Below are 26670 nucleotides of genomic sequence, written 5' to 3' on the forward strand. Positions count from 1 at the left end.
TTTTATTAATATTTTTATTTAATACTAAAATAATAGTGTTTTTATTTTCAAAATCCAACATCAGGAATTATCCTACAGCCTTGAAACTAAAAAAAGACAGCAAATATCATTTCGATAAATGTTTTTTTTACCTCTTAACAGAATTTTTACATAAATCAAGTGGACAAGTATATACAGTAATGAATGTATTGTACTATTTAAAAACCGCAACAGTAGATTTGTATTTATAAAGAATTAAGTATTTACTTGCCCTGTTTCAATTTTATTCAATCTAGATCAGCGATTTTTAACCTTTTTTTTTTTACATATTTTACCCTTTTATGGAAGGCAATCACCAAATTTATCCCCAATATACACAGTTTTAAATATTTTTGAGGAACAAAACTACATTTTTTGAACCTTAAGCTTATCAAATATAAAAAATTGTAATAATTTGAATATGTTATTTAACTAAAAAATAACTTAGTTAAATACAAACTTATAATTGAAGAAAACAATGAATAAACACTAATTTACACAACTTGTTATCAAAAAAATACACCCCCAGGTTAAGAATCACTGAGTTAGATAGTCCTTGCTAAACCAAGTATTAAGCTTTGCTTATTTGAACTTACCAAATATTAAATAAGTAAGTAATTTTCTTCGAATAATCCTGTTTTAATTTTAAAAGTTCTAAGCAAATAAGTGCTGATTTATATTTAAAGCTGTTGTGTAAGCTTAGTGTAGATGTAGAATTCTACATAATTTTTTCTTTGTTGAGGTCAAAGTAAAATACTATGATAGTAAAACTACTGAAGTGTTTATTTCAAATCATATTAGTACTAGATAATGATAACCAATGAAAATTTTGAAAGAATGTTTGTAAAAGCATAAAGTAAAGCCCCCTCTTGCAGCCTAAACTAAAAGTCTTAACTGAAGAAAAATAAGTATTTAAAATTTTGTAGTATAAATCTAGAAAGAATAAAAACTTGAGTTTCCAGTAAAATATTAATGTTTTTAGACCAAGTGTTATGTTTTAGTTAAAATAAGACTTTGTTTTAGAGTTTTTGCTAACCTTTTGTATTTTAGATTTTATTAGAAATGAAATATGAACTACCAATGCCAGTCAGAAGACATTAAGGCTAGTTTTAACTTTGATATTTTATATAGATAAAATAAATTCATACATAAAATAAACTAACTAATTTTCTAAAAATTAAAAGTACAAGATCTATATATATACTTGATATAATATTATATTGCAAGTCACAAACTGATGTTAATTTAGTATGTTTAAGATTAAAACAGCTCTAAAATTTGTATTATATATAGTAGAATAATTGATAGTTGTTAAAATAGTTCATAATTTTTTTAGTTTTATATCTGCTAAGAATTTTTACTACTTAATTTTTTATTACCTAACAGTTGTGTTTAATATCCCAACTCATTTAGATAATTGTATAAACTTTTTTTTTTCTGAGTCTATTATATTTTCTAAAAGCATTCTAAATGTCTCTAAACTTGGAGTACTTATTTGGTAAATTATATCTGTATTTAATAAATAATTATCTATTGTCTAATTAAAAAATATGTTCATTTCGAAAAAGATAAAGGTAAGTACAAAGTTTTTATTAAAAGTTTTAAGTTAATTTATTATAAAGTTGACGACAATGTTTTGATTGTATTTTAACTTAATAACTTTTCTGTTTCTTATTTTAATGACTGAGTTATGTTTAATTACAATATTTTACATGAGTTACCATAACTTTAATTATTTAAAAACTTATTTTGGTGCAAGACAATTTGAACTCTGATGATTTAAATTCTTTTAATTCTGAGTTCTTATAAATAATCTCTTTTAATAAACATTTTTCAAATTTATTTTTCCATCTTATTCTTAATTAGGAGGCCTTTTGACACATTTTCTGCTTTTTCAAATTCAAATCACTATCACTTGTTGAGATATAGCTAAAATAAATTTTCAAACTTACTATATTATGACTATTTTGGTAATAATAAGTCTTATCTTCCAATCATTTCTTTTTCAAGCTTAATTTTACTACAGTATTCTTATTAATTAGATCACCTGGTACATTTTTATATTCAAAGATAATTTATAAAGCTCTGACCTCTTTAAAACTCTTACAAGAGTTTGAATTGTAGGAATTAGAATACTCATGTAACAAAGTTTTGTTCAATGCCAAACTTAAAATTTTTCAAAAAGTTAGTTTTGATGAAATATAAATTTAATGAAATTAAAACTACTTCGCTTTGCTCGGTATTTCTTTGTCTTATTATATAAAATATTAATCAAAATAGTCTTTCGTTTAAAGAATAAAAGTTGAGAGTTGTAATAGTTTGACGCAATTAGCAATTTCTGATCTAAAGTTTCAACTTTTTTTGTTACTAACAGAAAATGATAAGCAGTTTTCGAGTACAAGAACTACAAACGTTACTAGTAAACTACGACAAGAGCAAATCAGGTAATCAATATATTTGACATATAATTCTTATACAGTCATCATGTTTTGTTAGATACATTTTTTATAAACCATTAATATTTTACAAAAGTTAAAAATAAAAGGTTTGCCTGAACTCAAAAAACTTTTTTAATATTAAATTGGTATTTTTCTACTAGCTTTTTTGTAAACTGCATTCACCTAGAGTGAATTTATTAAAGTTTATATTTTAAGTCACATAAGTTTACTATTTTCTTCTTTTAAATATAATAATAGTTTTTTTAAGGGGTTTTTAATTGAACTATATATATTTTTTTATATAGAAAACAAAGAACAGCATAAAAGATGTTTGCTGATGTAAGAATTACTTTTTTATATTGTGGTATATTATTTGAAGAAGGCGTTTCATTTGATTTTATTTAGATACCTCAAACATTTATTGTTTGAAATAAATTTGTTTTTAGACATCGAGTTTGTGTAGTGCTTTAAGACATATTGCTTTTTATGTTGTAGGTAGAAAACAAGAACTTCTAATGAGAGCAAACCAATTATCCCACGAAATGCAAGGAGATCCTGAAGTGTGTAAAAATTTATTTGTTTAAATGAGCTTTTTTGCCTATTTTAGTCTCGTTTTGCTTGTTCCTTGTTTTTAAAGTATAAACTAATTATAAAATAAGCATAAGTTTATCTTTAGTGGTTTGTTAGCACGGCTTGATATTTTAAATTGAACGCAGCTAATTAAAGTTATAAAATTATTTTTTAAAGTAAAATAACTGAATTTAATAATCTTATAAAAGTTTTTACCATATCATAATTAATTCATATTTATACATAAAAAAGTAGAGTCGATAAGTGTACAGCTTTTAAATGAACTTTTTGCTGTACTATAATAATATTTGAAAAGTATTTTTTTAATATTTATTGCAACTTTGTTAATTTGTGTAATAAAGATTTTTTGTCAATGATATGACAAGAAAATACTGTTTTAGTTCTAAGTACATAGGCATGATAAATTATTTTCTGACAGTTTACCCGTCAAATTAAGGACTTATATGCAAAACGAAATCCGACCATACAAAACCCTGCAGCGATGCTAAAACAATCAAGGTAAGTTTGTATGTAAAAAGTCTCGTTAATGTATATATTTTAATTTTAAACGAAAGTTGTACTATTTATTATAAAACTAAATTGTTTTGATACATTTCGTACAAGAACTAACAAATAATACTAGTTCTGCCTTAGTTGTATTTTGTGGCGGTGTTCTTATTAAACGATGTAAGCTTTTTCTTTTGTTTTCTACCAGTTTTCAAGAAAAAAGTTAACCAACGTTTAAACTTTTTCTAATTTTTTATTTACACTGAGTTTTACGCTGAGCACAGTTCTTGGTTGTTACCGGTTTATTAAAATTATCGATTGATTACTCAACAGAAAATTATCAGTGAGTTTAGACAAATTTAAACAAAATATTTATAAAGTTTTAAGTCAATAAGTTTTTAGATTGAAATTTATGTGAAGTTTTTTAACAAAAGAGTAGGGCTTGTCAAAATGCGGCAAGTCTAAATATGCAGCCCATGAGTTACTTTTCAGCTAAAAGTATGCCATTTTAAAACAATATAAAGAAAAGGTTCTGTGATAAAAATTACAGTCAGGCTGTTAATATAATGATTACTCTTTACTAGTGCTCTTTTATTGCTTGTTTTATTTTTTGTCTTTTAAGAGGTATTTTATATTTCTCACTACAATATTTTTAAAACAACCGCGGCCCGCGGAAAACTTTTTCTATAGAGTGCGGCCCGTGACAGGGTTGCAACACACCCAGATAACTCAATGTATTTTGAAATTTTAAAAACTGAAAATGACTCATTATAACTCAGAAATTTCGAGTTTGAATTTTTAACTCAAGCTGACTCAGTATATATTTTTAAACAAAAATCAGGATAGTTTTAAGATATTTGAAAATCTATGGCTAAGTTTTATCTAGATTTCGAATGAGATTTAGTTGATTTAGTTTCAACATTTTGTTATTTTCTAACCAAGTTTGTTAAGAACTTGAGTTATTTTTTTTTTCTAAGGGTTTGATAAAACTCAGGATAACTCAGTACAGTTTGTGGTCTATCAGGCTAATTTTTATTTTTTTGGCTTGAGTGGCAACCCTGCCGCGACGTAAAAAGACTGCTGGCCCCTGCATTAGAACGAGTACATATAATTTTTATTATAGGTAGTCATACCGTTCGTTTTTTAGGAGTTGTATAGGATTTGTAGTTTTATGATTGCAAGTTGAGAACTTTATATCAATATGATAAATGAAAAGCCTATATTAAGTAGCAACTAGGGTTTCTTAAGAAGTATATTTAAAATACTTAGCTTAAAAGATTTGAGATTGGATTAGAGTGAAGAATTTTATAAAAGAGAGCATATAAAGTAATTGTTATGTTAATCAAAACCTATATTCATAGAGTTAAAAGCTATTTCAAGTGAGTTTTTTTTTAGTCAAAATTTTTTTGAAAATTACGGTGGCAACCATGATTTTTGTTCAACGTTTAAAAAAAATATCAAAACCCAATCAGTTTTAATATAAGGCAGGTTTCATATAAATTTTAATAAATTTAATTTTATACCTTTCAGTTTTGTACTAGTAAAGCTTTTTTTATGGGTTTAATTTGTAAACTGTCCAGCAAAGTAATAGTACTATCATTTTTGTTAACTTTTTTAATGACGTTTCATGATAAACATCCAAACTAAACACATCACTTTGTACTCTTTCTATGTAGCGGAAGTAGGACGTCTTCTAGGAGTAAGGGGTTGCCTCAGGAATACATTGACGCAATTAATTACAGCCCTGAAATTAACCATAGGATGGACACGTACATCACGGCGCCCCACCAGCAGCAGCAGGGATTGTACCAGCAGGCGTGCGGCGGGCCGCGACTCCGCAGGGAAGTTCCGCCGCCTCGTCAAATACACGAACCCGTGATTGATTTCAAACAGCTGCCATTCTACGACCTGTACAAAGTTCTTCAGGAACCCACTAAGCTGAGTGAGCATTTTGTCTGTTTTTGTTGTGTAGTGTTGTTAAGTATTTTCTTTTTTGATTTTGTATTAATTGCTGATTTATTTTAAGCGATACCTGATCGAACCGCGAATCAAACTGCAAATGGAAAGTTGAAAGTTTCTTTTGTGATTGACCCTAACTTGCCCATTGATCCTAAAAGTTTGAAAAGTAGACTACAAGTACAACTCAGGTTTGATGATGATAACACGTTAAACTCTAACCTGAGTTTAAAGAATTATTTTTATCGAAATTGTTAAGTTATAATTTTTGTTTTTAAACCTGAATTAAGTTAAGTAGTTGGTTTTTATGAATTTTGTTTTAATATTTCAAAACCTTTTGCATATAAATTATTAGGAATGATAATTTATTTAAAAACTACACTAAATGATATTAAATCAATTGAAATACATTATTATTGTTTTTTTTTAATAATCAGTTCTGGTTTTCTGATTTGTCATAATTTTGATATTGAATTTAACAGGTTTAAATTGTTGAACCCAAACAGTAAAACCCCAGAAAGATTACCACCAAGTATTTTCGTAAAAGTTAGTTTAAATTAGATAATTAAAGAATTTTTTTGAATAACCTAAATGTTGTATACAATTGACTAGATAAAAATTTTAATATTGACTTAAATTTAATTTTAAACTAACCCATGTATGAGTTGCCTAAAAAATGTGTACAGTGAAGATAAAATATTAATTTTATGCAAAACAAGTAAAGTTAATAAAACAATCGTTTACAGTTAAACGATAGAGTGGTGCAACTTCCTAATTTAGCCCCTCAAACCAAAGCAGGAGATGAACCGAGGTATTTCAACCGACCTGTTAATCTGACCCCCTTCTGCAGCAAGAACTTTAAAAACAAGCTTGCAATAAAGTGGAACCAGAATTCTCCCGAGGTTTGTCATAATGAATTATTAATGGCTAAGTGTATTTGTTTTTGTTATTTACTGTTTATCAATTAGTTATGCTGAATTAACTTTTTTTTTGAACTTAGCCCTACAAATTCTAAATTTAGTTTCAAAACTATGAATGAAATGTTAGTTGATTAAAAATACAGCTTAAACGAACGCTCATTAAGCTACTCATTTTATTACCAAAACGGTAGTAAACTTATTTTCTTCCGCTATTGCTCATAATTAAATGTCGCTAACGTAAATATTCAAAATTAAATGTGTGTTTTAAAAAGGTAGAAACATTTAAAAAATACTTTTTTTTCTGTTTACGTACAGAATTACAAGCTCATCTTTTTGCTAGTTTGTTTACTTTAAACGCTTTTAACACAAAAATTAACGAGTACAAATCAGTTTTTTTTCAGTTTCAGTATTGTAAAACTTGTTATATATAATAGAAATAAGCAATGCTTTTTACAGATTGTTTGCTTTTTTGAATTAAACTATCGTACAGTATTGTTCATTGTATATTAATTATGCCATTAATTTAAAATGTAATCGTTTGGACTGTTTTTTGTACATTTCTATTTTAAGAAAAAAATGTTTAAGAAGTGGTACGTTATAAATAATTAATTTAACAGTCATTTTCAAAACTCTAAACTAAGTTTGAAACTTGAAAAAAAAATTGCACAATGCCTTTGGTCTTTGAGTACCTAATAGTTGCTTAGAGAGCAATTTTTTTTCTCTTCACTATTTTTATTTCTCTAATTAATATTCTTAACTCATTCTAAATATAGTATTAATGCTTAGTTATTGTTAAGTATTAGTAATTGAAATAAAAGTTGTTAGTTTAAAGCTTTTAGATAGCAGAAATGTGACACTAATGATTGATTTCAAGCAAGTTGTCTTAGATTATAGTAAACTTTAAGTTTGCCTGTTATTATCTGAAAAATATAACAGTTGTTTGTGTAATATTTTTAGATACTTCTACAAAGTTTATTGTGCTTTTACAACTTATGTTGGTGATATTGAAACTATGAACATAAAAATTTGTTTTGTAAAATATTCATAGTTCTAAAGAAAGATACACTTAATTAAGAAAGTACTCTAAATCAAATTTTTATGTATACTCTAACTAGTTAGGTATAAAGCTGTTTTTAGTTTATAAGTAATATTTTAAGCTTTTTGTTGACAATCAAAGTACATATTAAATTTTATTAACAAAACATTTTTTCATTCGTTAGAACTAAATCAAACGAGATCATCAGTTAAATGAAATCTTATTCAAATAGAATATATTCAATATATTATAACTGTTCAAAAATATAGGTTTACTCGTTTGCCAACAAAAGATCCTAGTGAAGTAATTTCACTTGAATATAAATAAAAACAAACTGTTCAGTAATCTTCCTTTATTGTACCAACATATGTTTCTGTGTGTTAACGAATCAACACACTTCAATTTGGTTCTTTAAAAAATAATAAAATAAATTCAATATATTATATCTATATATAATTGTTCTATATATTATATATATATATATATATCTGAGGACATCGACATTCTATTATTTATGTAGCCTAGCAAAGTACGAAATCAAAAAAATTAAAAAAAGTTATCATTAAATATAAGAAAAGAAAGGCAGCAACCCTATCTTCACAATCAAAATATGTATTTTTAAAGAACTAGAAACTTAAATCAATAAAAAAATAGCAAAAAATAAAACCAAAAACAAGAGAAAACAAAGTAAAAAATAAGTTAACTTGTACATAAGTTGTTTTTAAGATAAGCTAACTAAAATTGTTCAATCTTATTCAAAACGTCATAATGTGTTTTTTTGTGATTCTTCAAAAAGTTTGCTATGTGCTTTATATTGTTCTGATGAAACGTGTTAAACGTTGAAACTTAGTAAACAGTACAAAAATTAGTTTTTTTTGTATTATAAATGTGTCTATATAATATATAATTATATAATATATATTCAAATAGAATTCTATTTGAATAAAGTTTTACCAACTGATTTAGTCAAAACGAGTGAAATATTGTTTTGTTAATAAAATTTAAAAATTTGAATTGATCATTCTGCTTATCATTAAGTCGAGAACTTGTATTTTTATCTATAAAGTAAAAAGTACACAATAATCAAAGTATAAAAGCTATACAAAGTAGATTAGACTTATTAAATAACTATTGATAAATTTATAACCATTTATAATTTAGGTGATTAAGTATTTCGGGAGAGATTTGTTTAAAACAAATACTAGCACTTTTCTTCTAATTTTTTAAACCTCAATTATTATGTATATAATTTTCAAACATAAACGAATAAACTTTCTTGTTTTATTTTTTTTAACCTATCATAAACATAAGCGTTGTAATACAAAAATGATGATGTTGTAATAAACTCATTGTATAAGCACAATAAAAAAACATACTTTTTATTAATATAAAAGTGTAGTTAAATTAGAAAAGGAAAACTCAAAACTTTAAGAATATAAATAACATTTTCATTTAGCAGTTTATTACATACTTAACTTTTTCATTGTGGCTTTAAATTGTCAAACAGTACTTTAAACTTGATGACTTTGTCGTAGCACCAAATTAACGTAGTAATATTTAAACAAAGTAAACTTAAACCAGAAATACGCGTACTGTATACACGTGGTGAAGCCTCAAACGGTGGACGATTTGTTCAACAAGCTGCTGCAGAGGGGCAAGAGGCCGGCGCTGGAAGCCAAGCAGGACATCATCAACAAAATGCAGCAGGACGCCGAAAGCGACGTCTCCACTCTCTCATTAGAAGTTTCCCTCATTTGCCCGGTTTGTTGTGTTATTTTTTTTATTATTTGTGAAAAAAATTGGTTTAACTAACGTGCAGAACCAAACTCTGATAGTCATGATTGGTATGTCAATTTGATGTTTGTTAAAGGAGTAAAATGAGTTCTGAGTTTTTTATTGCTGTTTTGTACTTTGAAATTCCGGCGTGTTCTAAATGACTTGGGTAAAAGTGAACATATTTTGATGTAGAAGTGGGTGGTTCACTAAGCTGCTGAGTTTTGCAACAAAATCACTGAAATGATTGGCTTGAGCGTCCAAGTACGTTTTTTTCTTAAACTTGCAGATAAGGTTTTCTATTGGTGAGAAGCTAGAAGTTAATGTTAAAATTAAAAACTATTGTTGGATTTATATTCTGTAATGTAACTCTTTTTACTATTGTTGGATCTTACAGATCATTGAAAGAATTATTGGTAAAATTGCTTTTAAGGAGGAGAAAAGTCAAAATCCTTTTACATTAAAGCGTAAATTAGTTAATATGTATAAGTTTGTGTGTTAAAATTTTTTCCTTTTATGTTTATTTAGAAGTTTGCAGTTAAATTGAATTATGTTTTTATTTTTTTTTAGACAAAATGAGGTGTTAGTGTTATTTTTATTCTTTACCTCTTCGTTATATGTCTAACAGTTTAATGACATCGTACTGACAATGAACTTGCAATAATAGTATTTGTTGATTTATTAAATCTTAAAAAGCGAAAACAAAGTTATAAAGAGTTTCATGTATAATCTAAACTTAAATATTAAATGAACGTATAGTATAATTCAGTTTTTTTATTGCTTGATATCAATATTTTTAGACACTGTGGTTGCATTTAATATATGAATATATAGAATCTCTAGTTTACATTATTTATAAGGATTTTTTTTTAAACAGTTGTAGATAATAAACTATTAATGTTCAGCACCTGAATTTGAATTATTAAACAGTTAGGGAAGTCCCGGATGCAAACTCCTGCCAGACCTCGAAGTTGCACGCATTTGCAGTGTTTCGACGTCAGAATATTTCTAATGATGAATGCCAAGTATGATGTTTTCAACTATTAATGCTAATCTATAATTGATTGTTCTTAAACTGATTAAAGTTTTAGTAAATACTTAGAAATATTAATCATTAACATATTGGTTGTGTAAGTGAACATAAGTTTGGCACTGTTTTTTGAATTTTATTTGTTTAATTTTAAAGTGAATGAAAATTTAATAATAGAGTTACAACTAATCCTATATATTATATGTTTTGGTTTTAAGGAAACAAATAGAGAAATCTCAATTACGGGAGGATAAATAATTATTTTATTCTTTCAAACTTAAGTTTGTAAAATAAATTTTTGAAAGAATAAATTCTAATCCTATATATGTAAGTTTTAATTTATTTGGTTTATGCAGTTTCATTTAAAAAGCAGTTACACAATTTTTCTTTATTACTTTAAAATTTACGTGCACTTAAAAAGTGGCAATTTTTCAATCATTAAACAAACAGTCGGCCGTCGTGGATGTGCCCGGTGTGCAACAAAGAAGCCAACTTCACGGAATTGCAGATTGACGGCTACTTCAGCGAAATCATCGAAAAATCCACTGAGGACGAGATAGAGTTCAACAAGGACGGCAGCTGGAAGCCGAAAGGTAAAGAAGTTCCGATGCAGGTGCAGCACAAAAGCGAAAACGGTTTGTTTTTTGTAATTCAAAATGAAGTATTAAAATTTCAAGTACCATGGTTGTTACGTTGTTTATTGACTTATGTGATAGTAAGAAATATTATCCTTCTTAAAAATAGTTGATTTGAAATTAAAGTTCTGCTTGTTTTTGGTTATTAAGCCAAGGAAATTAAACAACAATTTTATTTTGAACATCTAGTCTTTATGTTATGAATATTTATATGAAATCAATTTATTTGATTTTGGATTTTTTTTTAACTTAAGTTTGTTTAAGAACTTTTAACAAGCACACTAGCTATTTAAAATTAGCTATTTTAAAATGAATTAAAAACAATACTTCCAGACTATTATTGAGCTAAGGAAGTTTAAAATGATAACAGCGACATTGTTTATACAGTTTCTTGCAGTTCATTGGGGTTCAGTATATAAATACTTTTATTTGTTTCAATTGCATGAGTAAATGTTTTGAAATTTTAGATATTCAATCAATTGTTAAAACAATTACACTTTAGTTGGCATTTTTAACCAGCTGTAGTATAAGTCGAACTTTTTTAGAGACAAAAAAAAGTAATTCAAATTTTCATTGAAGTAGGTTTAACAAAAGTAACGTTTTGTATAGGGTTAAACAAGTTCAACTACATAAAATATTGGGATACATTTTAGTTTTTAAAGATAATGCTAAAAAATATAAATAACTCTTTAAAAACGAACTTGTCTTAAAGTTGGTCAAAATAAGTTTCTTAAACTAGTCATTTAGGCCAGACTGATATACTGATCCTTGTTCTAAGTGGATAATAAAAATAAAAGACTTTAAAGGATACTTTGTAAAAATATTTAACATATCTTATTTTTAGTGAAAAAATATTTTTACTGACAATGCTCAAGCTATATATTATATATAGTTTCATTGCCACGTAAATATTTCTAAAAGGAAGATTTATATATATATATATATACACATTACGACAATTTAAAATTAATACTTGTTGAAACAAACAACTGTGCAGTGATGGACCTGAGCAACTTCGACAGCGTGGGCAAGTGTGAACCCAACGACGACCAAAATAAGGATGAAGTCATCGATCTGACGGAAACCACGGACGAAGAAGACAACTGCCCAGAACCCACCATCAATGACGCGTTGGTTGCATAAAGTTATTTTAACTTGCGTTTAATAAAAGAACGAAATAATTACGTTTAATTTAAACTTTTTATGAATCAAAAAAAAGTTAATGCTCTATTTTTGCTGCAATTTATTGCAGTTTTAAAGTTAATATGAGTGTTATGGTTAAAATACATTTGTATTTAAGTTTTTACAATTTGGTCAAAAAATCCAAAACTTGTATTTAAAGTATTGTTTTGAAATTTCTTAGGTCGTATATAATCTATTTTAAATAACCAATTTGTGTCAATAGCCTAAACTGTCACATGATTAAGATAAACTTTTAAACGTGTATTGTAAATAAATGTGATTAGTATGAAGAGAGTACCAGCTGTCACCTTGTTTAGAGCAGTTTCTGATAATTTTGTTATTGAAAAGCTAGCACTTTTTATTCGATATTTAAACGTGTTAGTTATTTTTCATATTGTGAAATGTGTGAAAATTTGAACCGTCGTTGTATAAAATAAGCGATTTAATGTAAAAAAGTAGACAAACAAAAAATCATAAAAAGCCTATAACATACATCTAAAACATAAAATAAAATTTATAATCTTTAATATCAAAAGTGATATACATAATGTAGTTCTAAACATTTCGTCAAGTTTGACTTTCCTCTAATGCAAAGCTTCAGCATTTTACTTAGTATATTTTGTTCTAATAAATTATTTATCAGTCAGTTTTTATTTCTACTAGCTAGAAACATTTTGTAGGCATATTCTGATTTTCTTAACATATTTAAAACATTTTTGTTTTAGCATATAGTTAAAAAATTAAAAGCTGAAATTGTTCTAGTTTATAAACTAAATTGTTTTTTTTGGCATGGTATTCAAACTTGTATATACATACAGTTGTTTTAATTTTTTAACTACTTTTAAATCTAGTCAAAAACTTATTCCCTTTTCTGGTCCTTTAATTTATCCTATAATATTAATTTAATAGTATTCAAAAGTCACGATATAGTTTTATTTAGAAGACTATTTATATTACGCTAAATATTTAATTTGGTCTTATGATATACTAGAAGTTTTATTTAAATCATGTAAGTTTAGCAGTATATATATTTTATAGCTTATTTGTAAGCACAAAAAATTAGCTTTAAGGCATTTAGAAAACGGCTGTAAATAAAAAAAATTCCAATTAGCCCAAATTAAGAATTTTAACTTTGCTGAGGATAAAAACAATGGAACTTAGTTGGTTTGCACGTTCTTTGTTTTCAGTGTAGCTATTGTTTTAAATTGACTATAGTTCGTGACTGCTAAAACAAAATCGAAATTTTTGCATTTATTTTTGTTTACTGCTAAAATTGGGTTAAAAAAGTTTAATACCTATTTGTAAAAACTGAAGGTTTGTATAAATTCTAATAATGGTATGCTTTTTCTTATAAACTTATAAACTTGTAAACTTTTGTAATAGTGAATATAATCCAAAAATTCATAGTCTAAAGTATCTATTTCAAGCAGAATCTTTATAAAACTTCACTTTATGATATCTAATTAAATATAATATAAAACAAAAGTATATTCTTGTTTCTCCAATACAGGTTGAAAGCTATTTCCGTATCTAAAAAACCAGTGTAAAGTACACCCATATCATGTGTTGTAAAGTTTGTGTTAGTGCTAAAAATAAATTTGTTTTGAAAATCCCAGATATATTTTTGTTCATTTTAACTTATATATAAGTTAAACTATTCTCTTCTTAGTGTCTGCTTTGTTTTATCAACATTCTTATTCATTTGTACCTTCTCTACGTTTTTCTTCGTGTACACATGTATGTTTTAGTTTGTATAATGTATGTTGTCAATAAATTTGAAAAAAAAAGGTAACACATATTCCGATACGTACTACTCTCAAATAATTAAGTCAGTCAGAACTTGATTCAAATCGTTTTAGTTGAGAATTATGCAAATATTTATGGTTTTCTTATAAGTTTACTTAGTATACGTAGGAATTAAGTTAAACAATAGTCGAGTAAACCATGATTCTCGTTGAAAATTCGCGTGTTGAGATTTGTGAAAGCGTATTTAAATTGATGATCATGCAGTTCAGAATAGATCGGGAAGTGAATCAAATTGTTTCACAATTAGTTCCATTATAAGATATAATTTTTTAAATGAAGTATAAATATCAATCGCGGATTTTGATCTGTAATAAGTTGTGAAAAACTTAAAAGTAAACAACTGGTAAAAATTATATACGAAAGAGTTTTTCACGCTTTGTTGGTCTCTATGACGTCATATATGGGCGCTCTGCTGTTGCTTGTCGACGTGGCAAAATACGAGAGAGGAAAAGTAAGATTCTCTCGTTTCGAAGTTGCGCTCTTAAAAATTTGAATTTGTTCCGTCTTAATTTTCATTCTCTTTTTTTTTTACTTAAGATTTTCTGTTGCAAGTTAAACTGAAACTTTGGGTTTAGCTACTGAAAAAAAAAGAAAAGAAACTGACATATTTCTCTGAACTGTGAATATGAAGTGATAATGTACTGGCAACCTTTAAGTTATTCATGTTATATTTATTTTGTTACTGTATATCTAAACAAAAACTTCGTCATTGAAATTAATCTTACCTTCAACAAGAATTGGTTTACAAAGAAAAGTTGTGTAATTTTCAGATTTTTACTATAATTTATTTTTCGTTATCTTTCCCGCTTTCTGAATTATATACACAATGCTTGCTGTTGTTCTTTTTTAAAATATATCTTAAATAAGTATTCAGTTTTTTAATCAATAGAAAGTGCTGGTTTTTCAATCTCTAAACGCCATCAAAATTGCTGTAAAATATCCGAGTGCTGACGGCAGCGGTCGCTTTTCAAACTAGCACCATAAGTTGCAGTAGCGTTTGTGGAATTTTGTAAAAAAAAAAGTGAGAGTTTTGTGTTTAAAGAGGTGTATTTTGGTGCAGATTGAACTACTACGACGACGAAGACGGCTGCTGCATTGTGATTGACTGAAATGGAAATTACACAACTTTTCATAAGAGCAAAACTTTGTGCGCGAAAAATTCGATGTTTTGTTTTTCTTTCTGCCTTTTAAAACTGAACTTTTTTTTAATAATATAACCTCGAATGGACTATGGCTCACATAAATTGATTTGAGTTTAGTAGTTGAATTAATTGATATTGTTTTCAAAATATGTCTGTGCTTTTGTCTTTAAATTGTCTTGATGTAATTTAAGAACGTTATTTAGATAATTTTCTCTAGTTGCAAAGTATTTTAGACCAATTTTTTAAGTGTTAGTCCTGTTGTCAGGCTACAATAGTTAAAATGATAGTCTTAACTAAAACTATCATGGGTTTATTTTATATATAGAAATACTACTTTTAAAACATTTCTTTTAACAAAGGTTGAAACTTTTGTTAACAAACTAAGACTTAATGCTATGATGCCTTTTATTTTAAGTTAAATTCCTTTTACTAGGTATATAAATAAAGGTTAAAATTATTCCTCAATTTTTTCTACGAGGACCGTAGTGTTCATGCAGGTATTATTTGATTTTCGCTTAGTTCGTTATTTTGTTATAATAAAAATGTTATTAATTTTTGTTTATATGTGTAATTTCTATACCTCACTACCTACTGACATTTAAAATTTTTTGAAACTACCATATTTATGTGAAACCATGCTTTAAGAAAGTATTTAAAGAAGCCTTTTCTAAAAATTAAATCAGTAAAACATTGTTAGTGTGCTCTGAATATATAATTAATCAAAAATAAACTTTTTTAAAACGTCGAAATATGTTTGTAATTTCCGGACAAATAGTACTCAAAAAATGTAAAAATTAAAAAGTATCTGTGGAAAAAAAAAATAATATTTAGCAGTTATGATGATTTTAAACCTTTTTATAAACAAGTGTGTTTACAAATTCGAAAAAGTTATGATTAAACTAGAATGTAAAGTCTTTTATATATCAACGCTCTAGAGCAATTATAATGACAAATAACACAATTTCTCAGAAATAAAAAACTTCGTTTGATATGTCTTTCTTTTTAAGCAAAAAGGGTTAAAATGTCTGCAGTAGCTTTTTAAGTATCAAAGTTTTCTTAAAATAGACTCTTTAGTTTTTAAACGCGTAGATCTTATGCTATTAAAACAAGTTTACTTTTATTAGTATATTGAATTTTTAGGGCTAATTAAATCAAACTTTTTTTTGTTTACTTTGCTTCTTAAGAGTTTGAATTTTTTTAAACTAGTTATATTTACACTTTTGGAACGTAAACAATATTATAAAGTTTTTACCGTTTAAATGTTTTATAATATTACTATTTTATTTGTACATTAAAACTTTTTCTAAAATAAGGTATTGAATTTATCAAATGTTTATCCAAGCCTTTACAGTCTCACGCGAAAAGTTTCGTTTTAAAATAAATACTTCCTTTAAAGCTTTTAAATATTGATTGAAATTTTATATTTGTTTAAAACTTTTTATTGATATTTATTTAGTAATATATAATAAGTCTTTAGTTCAGTTTTAGGTCATATTTACTTAATGAAGTTTAAGATTAAAGCTTTATAAAGTTTAGAATACAAGTTTCAACTCAATTCAATATGTGTTTAGGAAGCAGTGATTACAAAAAAATACTGGAGAATAAAAGTACTTGCATATAAAGTATTTGATATCAATATAAAAAAATAGTGGTTCTTAGTTGAAAATTAATTTACTTAAACTGTTGTCAGATGAGATAATTAGTTTTTTAAGAAGTGTTCAAAATATTCATGTTAGATTTTTCGGTAACATTTATAGATGTTAAGAATTGCTTATGATGAAATAATTAACGAAATTGTGATAAGAATAAGTTTTTAACACTTCCTCACACATCATATCATTTCGAGACCTAAAAATAAATTATTAAAGCAAACGATGAAAATTTTTGAAACATACGAATTTCATCGTAGAGCAGAAGTTTGCAATGCTGAATATTTGACCTAATCGTCCTTGGGTGGTTGGGAGAAAATCATGCTGGTTGTATGTGCCTTCACTGTTGCGCGCTTAAAAAATTAATTTAGCTTTTCTACCGCGTTGAAATTTAAAACGGTGTTTTTATTTGAAAGAGATAACTTTATAAAGAAATAACTTTATACAGACGCTTAATTTATTAATATTTACTTAAATTATATTAAAGGTCGTTGTGAATTTCAGATAAACATTGTAAATATTACTAATCTATTACAATATTTGCAAAAACACTAATCATCCAAAAATGCTTAATAATGCGAATTTAAATTTGTGTTAGTTGTTATTTGAATTATTTGTTTTAACCATCGTTTGTAAGTAAGCTTAATTTTAAAATTACAACCGAGAGCTACGTGTTCTTAAAATATCGTGAAATTTAACGCTTTTGTTTGTCTGTGAAAAATACGTGTAAAGGCTACATAAAAAAATATATATTTTTTTAGAAAGTAAATAAGTCATCAAGGAAATTGTACGTAATAGCAAAATTACGTTTACTTAATATAGACTAGAAAAGAAATAATTTCTCTAAGTGAAATTCTTTGCTGTTTTTAGTGTTTTGATAGTCTTGATTAAGTTTTAGCATTACAAAAAGATAGTTAGTTGCCAGGCAGCTATTGTGCAAACAAATAGTTGGTAAATTAATAAGCTGTTTGCCTTTATCAAAATATGATAATAGTAATTATAATGCCACAGAGTGCATCCTTTGTAAATTAATTGTCCCGTTCATCAAGCTAAACAGCAACTTTGTATTATTTTTGATATTTGTTTAGATTTTAGTGTTTTAATTACTTCGGAAAAGCGTAATGTTATTGTTATTAAAGTTTGTAAACAAGCTTATGTATACATTAGAAAATACACTTTTAAATATACTTTTAACGAAGCGTTTTTAACTTTTAAAATTTCAAAAATCAAAGTTCTATTTTCTTAGTAAAGTTATTTTTAATCTGTGGTTGACAGTAGAACATCCTGCCATGTTATGTAAAATGAACTTGCATGACACTTGTTTCGCCAATATGGTCATATGACTTTGTCTTGTCGAGCAAACACTATCACAAACTATATATATTCCATTTGAAAACGCCTTGCACTTCACAGCTATCAGGATTTTGTTTTTGTTTGGGCAAATAAAGTATTGATTTTTGCTCAAAACTGCTTCATAGCACGTTTATAAATAGCTTTTTGTAAATATTCTAAAATTACTCTGAACAAATATATAACTAAAATTGTTTTCGATGTCGTAAACATTAAGTTTGATGATTTATAAGAAATGATTTTTTCAAGATTTCTATGGTCTTTTCTTAGATAGTCAATGTATATTACTTAGTTTTAACGTAAACAAGTTTATTAAATTCCCTAAAACTATAAAACTACTGTTTTTAATTAAAGTTTTCTGTTTATTGTGTTTTTCAGTGCGAGAAATGAAATATAAGAAATAAACTTTAGTTTAATTTCATTTAAAATATTTTTATTTATTACAGTACGTAATTGTAACAACTAAATATTTGTTTTCTTGATATTTAGGATATATTCAATACTAATTAATGTATTTAGTAGTTGTGTTTCAAAAAGAACATATCAGAATGTTTGCTAAATACATCCAGAATTAAATATTTTTTGATTTATTTATAACTATTGGTACTGTATAAAAGCTACAATTAGTTTAAAATATTTTTAACACTTTTTTTTATATGCTTTTTTTCTAAAAGGTTTTATTTATCTCTTAAATATTATATGAACTTGTATAATACAAACTTATAGTAGATAAAACTATGTATTACTTTTTTTCGGATAACTTCCTTAAAGTATTTGCTGACCGACAAATATTTTTAGTTGACCAGTGTAGCAAATACGAAATATTTATAAATAGTATTAAGTAGTTTCTAAAAGATGGTTAAGTCACCACTCGTAATTTTGTTTTTCGATAATAATTAATTTGTTTTAAACACCTAACTTTATTACATTTTTATTTTTTCATCAACGAAACTGATCAAGTCAGACATTTTTTTGGTTTTAAACACATTAATGTTCCTTAATGTTAAATATATTATTTTAAAGTGTATTCTTAAGAACAAATTATTTAAAAATTAATCAACGGTAAAGTTTCATAAGGCTACTTGTTGTTCTTTACTTTTTAAATTGTATTTAGTAGTACTTATATACTAAGTATAGGCCATATGGGGGTCCAAAATTCTTTGTTTTGATTCAAAAATCAACATTGACTGTTGCTTGAAAACTTAAGTTGTATAATATAAAATTATTTTTATAGAATATAAACACTTCAGGTAACTTTTAAGATATGGTCAGTTTAGTAAAAAGTTTCTGGTATAAATGTATAGAGTTTTTTTTTAATTTCTGGTTTTCAAGAAATTAAAAAAAGTTAAGGTTATCTTCCTTTATTTATTAACCTTAAGTTTCTAGGAAATATTTTTTTTTGCATAAAAAACCTTATCTAACAATTAGAAAAGCACTCTTTAATCAAAAGTAAAAATATTGTCGTTTTTTAATAATAAAACAAAAATTATTCAAATTAAAAAACTATGTACAATACGATAATTTATTGTTAAGTTAAGATTAGACTGAAAAAGTTGAAAACATTTGCTTAAAAACTGTATGAGAAAATAGATTGATTTTTTTAAAATCTTTTTGTTTTAAACTGTTAGCTAATTTAAAGATATTTAAAATGAGATTAACTCTTAAATAATTGCCTTGAAATCATACAGTCTTTATTACAATTAACTCTTTTGTAGTAGATCAATATCTTAAAAAGTATTAGTACTTCTTTAAAATTTTCTAATATTTACTGCAATTCAAAATAGTTAAAACATGTTAGCAGTAGATTTTTTTCATGTACAACTAACTATGAAACTATAGTGGATAATCTAGGCTAATAAGAAAATAATAATTTTGCTAAAAACATTTTTTAGTTTTAAATAAATTTAATTATTTAAAAGACTATGTAAAGGTAGCTGAATTCATTGATTTTTCACCAAAATCAATATCTCTTATACTCTAAAAGTTCTATACTTTTAATAAGTATAAAAAAGGTTGTTTTTTGAAGTTAAGTGAAAAGTCCATCCATTTTTTCTATTATTTTTTGTTACAGTTTTTATTTATAAAATGATAAGTGTCCAAAATAGTTCAAAAAATTTATGTTTTAAAAGTTATCTCCAAAAATAGGTCTCTTCTTGATTGCAAGATATCAATTAAGTTAAAAGCAAGTTATAGTATTTTTTTTAAGTTGAATGTTTTACGATATTCGTTTCTTTAAGTGTTTATGTTCCTAAAGTATCATCGACTTTATATGATACAGTTTTAAAATGCAAATGCTTAATAACAGTAAAAGTTATGGTTACAGTGCTTTCATTTTTACTTCGAACGTGTTAACAAATGTTTTTAAATCTGTTCCGGACAGGAGTTTATTCCAAATAATATACATAATTGTTAAGTCGTTTTAAATTCAAATATTAAAAAATCTTAAAAAAATATTTCATGTGGATGAATTGTATATTTGGTATGTGTTTCAAATTACATCAGTTTACTGACTTATATTGCAATTTTATACTTTTATTAGGGTTGCCTTGTCTTTTAGGACTTTCAGGCGGGTTTGAAAAGCTCCACAAATCTTATTTTTTAACGAGGATTAGCCAACACTGTGTTTGAAATTATGCTTTTATATTTAGTAAGTATGTTTATGACATTTAATTCTGCTAGATTTAGAATAATTTAATTCACAGTTGAAATGTTTTTTGCATTGTGGCTGACACTATGGCTGATTTTAGTTTTTACCTTTTTCTATAAAATATTGTTTTTTGGACGTAACAAACACGAGCAGTTATAAAGACATAAGTTAGACTAGTTTTTACGTTATTTAAACTCATCCGTGATTTTATTCTGTTGCATAATTTAAATAGTATTTAAGTTAATAATATTTTTAGTTTTATAAAAGAATTAGTGTTACGAACTTTAACTAAACTTTGATTATTTAAACAATAAATTTTGACCTAATAGGTGTTTAGGTCTTTAGGCTTTTAATTAAGGCTAGTTATGTAAAGCCTAGCTAACCTAGAAATGTATTGAAACTATAAAGCTGTTATATGTGAAAACCAAATATGTTTTTGAGTTAGTAAATTTATTGTAAGGTCATATTTCCAAGCTGTTTTAATATTTGTTATGTGCATGCACAATTTGCGCCTCCATCACATGACTAAATATCTATGTTTTTAATTAAATGCAAGTTGTAGTAAGATAAACCAATGCAAGATTTTTTAGTTTCCTCTTATTTCCGACTGATTTTTGTGTTTAAGAGAACCTAATATATTAAAAATTTTTGTTTTTATTTTGTCTGACTTCAGTTCAGGGGTTGTGTAAACGAAAATAAGCAAGTTTTTTGTTTTAGCTATGCTAATAATTGGCTTTCTCAGTTTAAAGAAGTTTAATAACTAGAAAGGTTAATTTTAAAACCAAGCATTGTTTTTAATTCAAAATTTATTATGTTTGTTGTAAACTTTAATTAGTTAAAATGGAATGAACATGATTAATTTTAATATAAAGTTTTACAACAATTCAGTCATAAAAATGTAAAAATGTTGATTAATTTTTTTAATACTTGTAAAGAAATTCGTTTGATTTAAATGAATATGTTACTTTTAAAGGTTTGTATAATTATGAAGAATTAAAACCATATAATATAAAACGTGAATGTGTACAATATAATATGTATCACAGTACTATTTCAAAAACTATTCATATATAACTGTTGTAGTTTTTTATAAAGTTTAAAATGTGTAAGTATTTAATATTATAAATAAAATATTGCAAACTAAAAAAGCTTAAAATTATTGCAAGGTTATTAAGTTTAAGTAATGTTAGTAATTTAGTTACTAATTACAAAGTTAAACGTTTTACAAGCATAACAGATTTAGAAAACACTTTGTACAATAAATTATAACAATCATAAAACATGTTAAGTAAAGTTATTCCAAATACATGTTTAGCATCTAAATATAACTTTAGTTATAGGTTAAAAACAACGTTTTCATGAGATAGTGTTTTAAGAGATTTACTTGTTTATAATTACTTAGTGGTAGTTCAAATGTTTTTTAAATAACTGTACTATTTGCATTGAAAAAAGTTAGTAGCGTGTCAGCAAATAAGTAAATTCAATTCTCAACACTTAATAAAAAGTTCTTCCACATTAATTAAAAAAAAATATCTTTTAGTTTTTTTTGTTTTAACAATACATTGAAATTAAACGGAAAAATGTTAGCTCCTAATAGTTTCCATAAAATATTTGACATATTTTAATAGTTTGTAACAACACATGTAAAATTTATAATACAGTTCGGAAAAACCTTCAATCACCAATTTCCTGCCATCTTCCCCGAACAACGGACAGTTTTCACCAAGTCAGCAAACCACACATGTAAGTGTTGTTTTGTTGCGCTGAAGTTTAAAAAAGTAACGTTATAAGAACTAATCCTTTAAAATGATTGAAAATTTGAAATTAGTTTAATTAATTGTTGTAAGTATGTTTGTCGTGAAAAGTATTGTAGGTAGTAAAGCTGAAGAACTTTTTAAACTTTATTTTTATTTAACAGCACCACCAAGAAAGTCGGAAACACATCAGATCTCCGGATCCGCTCAGGTTTCCCTACCAGGCAGCCGACAAGTATTACGGAAGAGCAAATTCTCCCAAAATTCCAACGAGACACCGCGAGGAGCGATCTTACAACCGCTTCTCTCCCTTGAACACGTCCAGTCGTCATGGATACAGTCGAAACTCCTCTGTAACCAACCAACCCACGTCTTCGTCGGTTGCCATGGAAACTCCACCAACACCAAATCACCTTAACAACAACGACGTACTGATACCAGTAATGTCAGAAGATGGTCCCAGCCACATACCGACCGTCGTCACCCCAACAACCAGCCACATGGAAGAAATGTTCGCCGACGGAAACTTCGACCAGAGCTCGTCATCGGGGAGGATCGGTTACCCGGCAACGCAGCAGCAACAACAGCAACCTAACCTCAACTCGCTCCTGCAACAGCAGTTCCAGTTCAACTTCGGCGGCAATAACGGTTTCGGTACTTTCCCTCAAGCCACGTTTGCCGCTGCCGCAGCAGCGCCGCCTTTCGGGGGCTTCGGAGCAGGTCAGGGGCAAGGGAACGTCCCCAACATGGGAGGTACGTCACCAAGCAATTATTTTACAAATTTCAGGGACACCTTTAACCCGTTTCATTAATTGTACTCGATGTTTGTCTACTTGTTGTTACTTTGTAATGTGAATGCAGCTAATTTTTGTTCCGTTTGCTCGTTTTAACTTTTTGACGTGATTTTGTGCTAGTGTAGCTTAAATCGTTTGAAAATAATGAAAATATACACAAAATTTGCGATCTATGAGAACAGTTTTAAGTGCAGAGTCAGCAGTTATTTTTGTTTTTGTTTGTTATTGTGCTTTGCTGTTGTTAAACGAACGTCTGCGACTAATTTATTTAAAAAATGTTATTTCAATTCATATCAAAACTTTTGATTTGAATGTTGGACTGGTTTAATTTATTTGCTCGAAATTAATTGTAAAGTTATTTGTCTAATGCAAGTTACATTAAATTTATTTTATCAACAGTTTGTTGCAAATTACTACAAAAAAACTAATGATAAATTTGATTTATGTCTAATTGAAAACTTAAACTTAAAAAATTTTTTTTTGCCACTCTCTGAAAACAGTTTTTTTTTTCGTTTTTAACTAATAAAAAAGTTTTCTTTTCAAATTGTCACTGCATGAAGAATAGTTTATTTTACTGAAATCTATTCTGTTAAATGCATATATTGATTAGTTGAATTGTGATTGTAGCTTATGAAAAATTACTAATATAAATTAAACATTTTTCTGAAAAGTAATAAACAAATACTTTTCTTCTAAAAAAATATATGTTTGAAGGTAACAAAATACCTTGAAAGTCAAAAGTATAGTATTACTTGCAAAGTTACACTAACTTTCACTAGTTTTTTATGAATACAATAATTTAAAATATCTAATTGTTTATTATAACAGCATGATAGATTTTAGAAAACTAAATGCAGATATTCTGCATGACAACTAAGTTTGAAAGTTAAAAAAAAAGAGTAAAAAAACTAAATAAAAATTCAGATTACATGAAACTTCAGCAGCAACAGCAATTATTTGATTTTTTCATCCGCCATAACAACAAACACCATGGCAACAGCCACTACTTCCCCCAGGAATTTCTTCAAGACCAGTCCGCTCTGTCTCCTGGCAACCAACAGAGGGGACCGTCACGCGCGAGCGACTCTGTCGGTTTCCACGGAACCGCTTCCTCATCTGACGGGGGAGATCTCCATGGCAACAACAGCGACGTGTTTCATTGAAAATAATCTTTCAAAGATGAGAATTTCTCTTCTTCTTCTCGTTTTCAAGTCTTTGGAGTCGAAACTACCTCTAATGAAAAAAATCAGTGAAAAAATCAGAGGATCTCGGAAAATGACAAAGTTGAAAAATCTCATTCCTGAGTGCTTAACATTTTCAATTTTTAATTCAGATCCGGTTGATTTGGTTGTGAAACTTCTGTAACTTTCTATTTAATTCTTCAAATGTTCAAAGCAAACTTTTGTGCTTTAGAAATGTGTAAAAATGTTTCGATTAAAAGGAAATTTTATATAATCTAACTCGTTTAGTTTGATAGGCAATGTAATTTTCAGCAAATCTTGTCAGAATTTTTCTTTGGCACTTCTTTTTACCATGCTTTCTGCTTTTTCGTATTTTTTCTGTTATACGTGAATAAGAAGCCTCTATAGTAATTATTTGCAAAACTCTATAATTTTATAAGTTTTTTGTAAAATTTCTCGATAAAACAAACTATTTAAGTGTACAAATCATTGTTATATATTTATATTCAGCGACCAAGATATTTATTTTATTGAGTGAATGTTGTAATAGTATTCGATTTAGGTCCGTGTAAAGACTTTATTTTTTCAAACCTTTTAAAACAAGTGTTAGTAAAGCACAAACAAACTTTTTAGCCTTCGCTTTTGTTCTTGTTCATTTAAGTCTTTTTATCATTTGAATAAACGTAGTTATTACCGCTGACTTTTTATTTTGAATTCTTTTTAAAATAAATGCGAAACTTCATATAAGTTTGTCATATTTTTGTTCAAATAACATTACAAAACTGTGTGTGGGTAATTAAGTATTAATTTATAGATTTTCAGGTTAGAAACTAGCAGTTTAAAAACTTTCCTGGTGGGGTGATTCAAAAAATGGGTTTATTTTGAATTTATTAAAAATTAATGTGCTCTTAATATAAACAGAAAATTTGCGATCCTTTGTTGGAGAAACTTAAATGAATATTTAACATTGTTCTTGTTTTAATTAAAAAATAATAAATACTTCTTAGATATGAAAAAAAAAATTGAATTTATTTTAATCTTTTCTGGTCTTAACGATGTTTTAGTAAGATAAACTTAGTCATTTGTCAACAGTTTTCTCTTTTTAGGGTTATTTATTAGTTATATAATTCAATAGTATGTAATTTATAGTAATTTATGAATAGAAACATGTTTTGTTTTTGAAAACAAAAAAACTACTTAGCAATAATTTTAACTGAAACTAAACTATTTCATCAAACTCATTATTAATAAAACATAAACAAGTAGTTTCAAACGGACAATGAAGTCAACCGACAATAAATAAGTATTTAACAGTTTACCTCTACACACTTATTAGAAAACTTTAGAAAAAGTAAAGTAGTACGAGTTATATAAATTTTTTTTAGTCGAGTATACAATTTGATGTTATTTTAATTAAAAAAAGTACACATGTAGTTACACATAAACTAGTATGTAAGACTGAAAGTAGAATTTACTCAAATATTACTTATATACAATAAATATTTATTTTATACACGAAACAGTGAACAGAAAGGTGGTTGTGTTAGATTACCACGATTAATAATAACTTTAAACCTAGATAGCTTATCATTTCTAGCTTAATTATTAATGTTCTACTATAGATGATCTTTTCTTAGCATTGGTAACTGCTTTTTGATTAATTTTTACTTTTTCCTTAATAAAATTTGATACGCTCTTTAAGATGACTGGAAGTCTGCCGAATATAACTTCTTTCGCAGAAGCAATTGAATATGTTTACAACACTGGTTGTGTGCAGGTGTGATATTAAGTTTTTTAGCTCCATCTAACATTAGGATTGAAACAAAAATAGCTCTGAGATATATTTGGTTGTAGGTTTATTGTGTGATAGATGTTATTTTTTCTCAGACGAATATGATATGGTAACTTGAGAAACGCAGAAAACTTTAAAGTTCATAGAGCTCGGTTATCTTTATAATATTATCATCTGACTTTATATAGTTTTTAATGATATCTAATGAATATACATTACTCAATAGAAGTTATTTTATCTGTTTAAAATAAAATCATATATTCAAATTATACATGCTCGATGGTAAAATGTATTATACGTGTAAATAAATTTTTCTTTTTTAGTATTATTAACTAGAAAGCCCTTTATCTAACGCAATTAAAACCAAAATAGAAAATTGTGTCTACAACTAAATTGATAATTTAGCCCCAAGTCGTTTAAAAGGTTTTGTTCAAAGAAGTATTTTGATAAGACTTAAAATAGTAAACTAGTTTTGAAAGTAAAATATCGA

General features: G+C 26.6%; 1 protein-coding gene across 4 annotated transcripts; it reads left to right on the forward strand.

Annotated features, from left to right (window-relative positions):
• The first annotated feature begins 1066 nt into the window (after positions 1–1066).
• On the forward strand, positions 1067–25080 carry LOC145849808 (E3 SUMO-protein ligase PIAS2-like). Of its 4 annotated transcripts, none has more exons than XM_082954869.1 (15): positions 1067–1120; positions 2393–2462; positions 2952–3016; positions 3466–3545; positions 5210–5475; positions 5560–5680; positions 5972–6035; positions 6236–6391; positions 9027–9206; positions 10149–10243; positions 10699–10883; positions 11881–12013; positions 22321–22402; positions 22578–23166; positions 24132–25080. In XM_082954869.1, the coding sequence occupies exons 1-15, from the start codon at positions 1088–1090 to the stop codon at positions 24368–24370; spliced, it is 2358 nt and encodes a 785-aa protein (XP_082810995.1). In that variant the 5' UTR covers positions 1067–1087; the 3' UTR covers positions 24371–25080. The 4 variants fall into 4 exon arrangements, with proteins under 4 accessions (XP_082810995.1, XP_082810996.1, XP_082810997.1 ...); XM_082954870.1 differs by having other exon boundaries at positions 5294–5475; XM_082954871.1 differs by lacking the exon at positions 2952–3016.
• The last annotated feature ends 1590 nt before the right edge of the window (positions 25081–26670 follow it).

Source organism: Thalia democratica, chromosome 2 (assembly GCF_965202585.1).
Source record: "Thalia democratica chromosome 2, ktThaDemo2.hap1.1, whole genome shotgun sequence".
NCBI classification, from domain to species: domain Eukaryota; kingdom Metazoa; phylum Chordata; class Thaliacea; order Salpida; family Salpidae; genus Thalia; species Thalia democratica.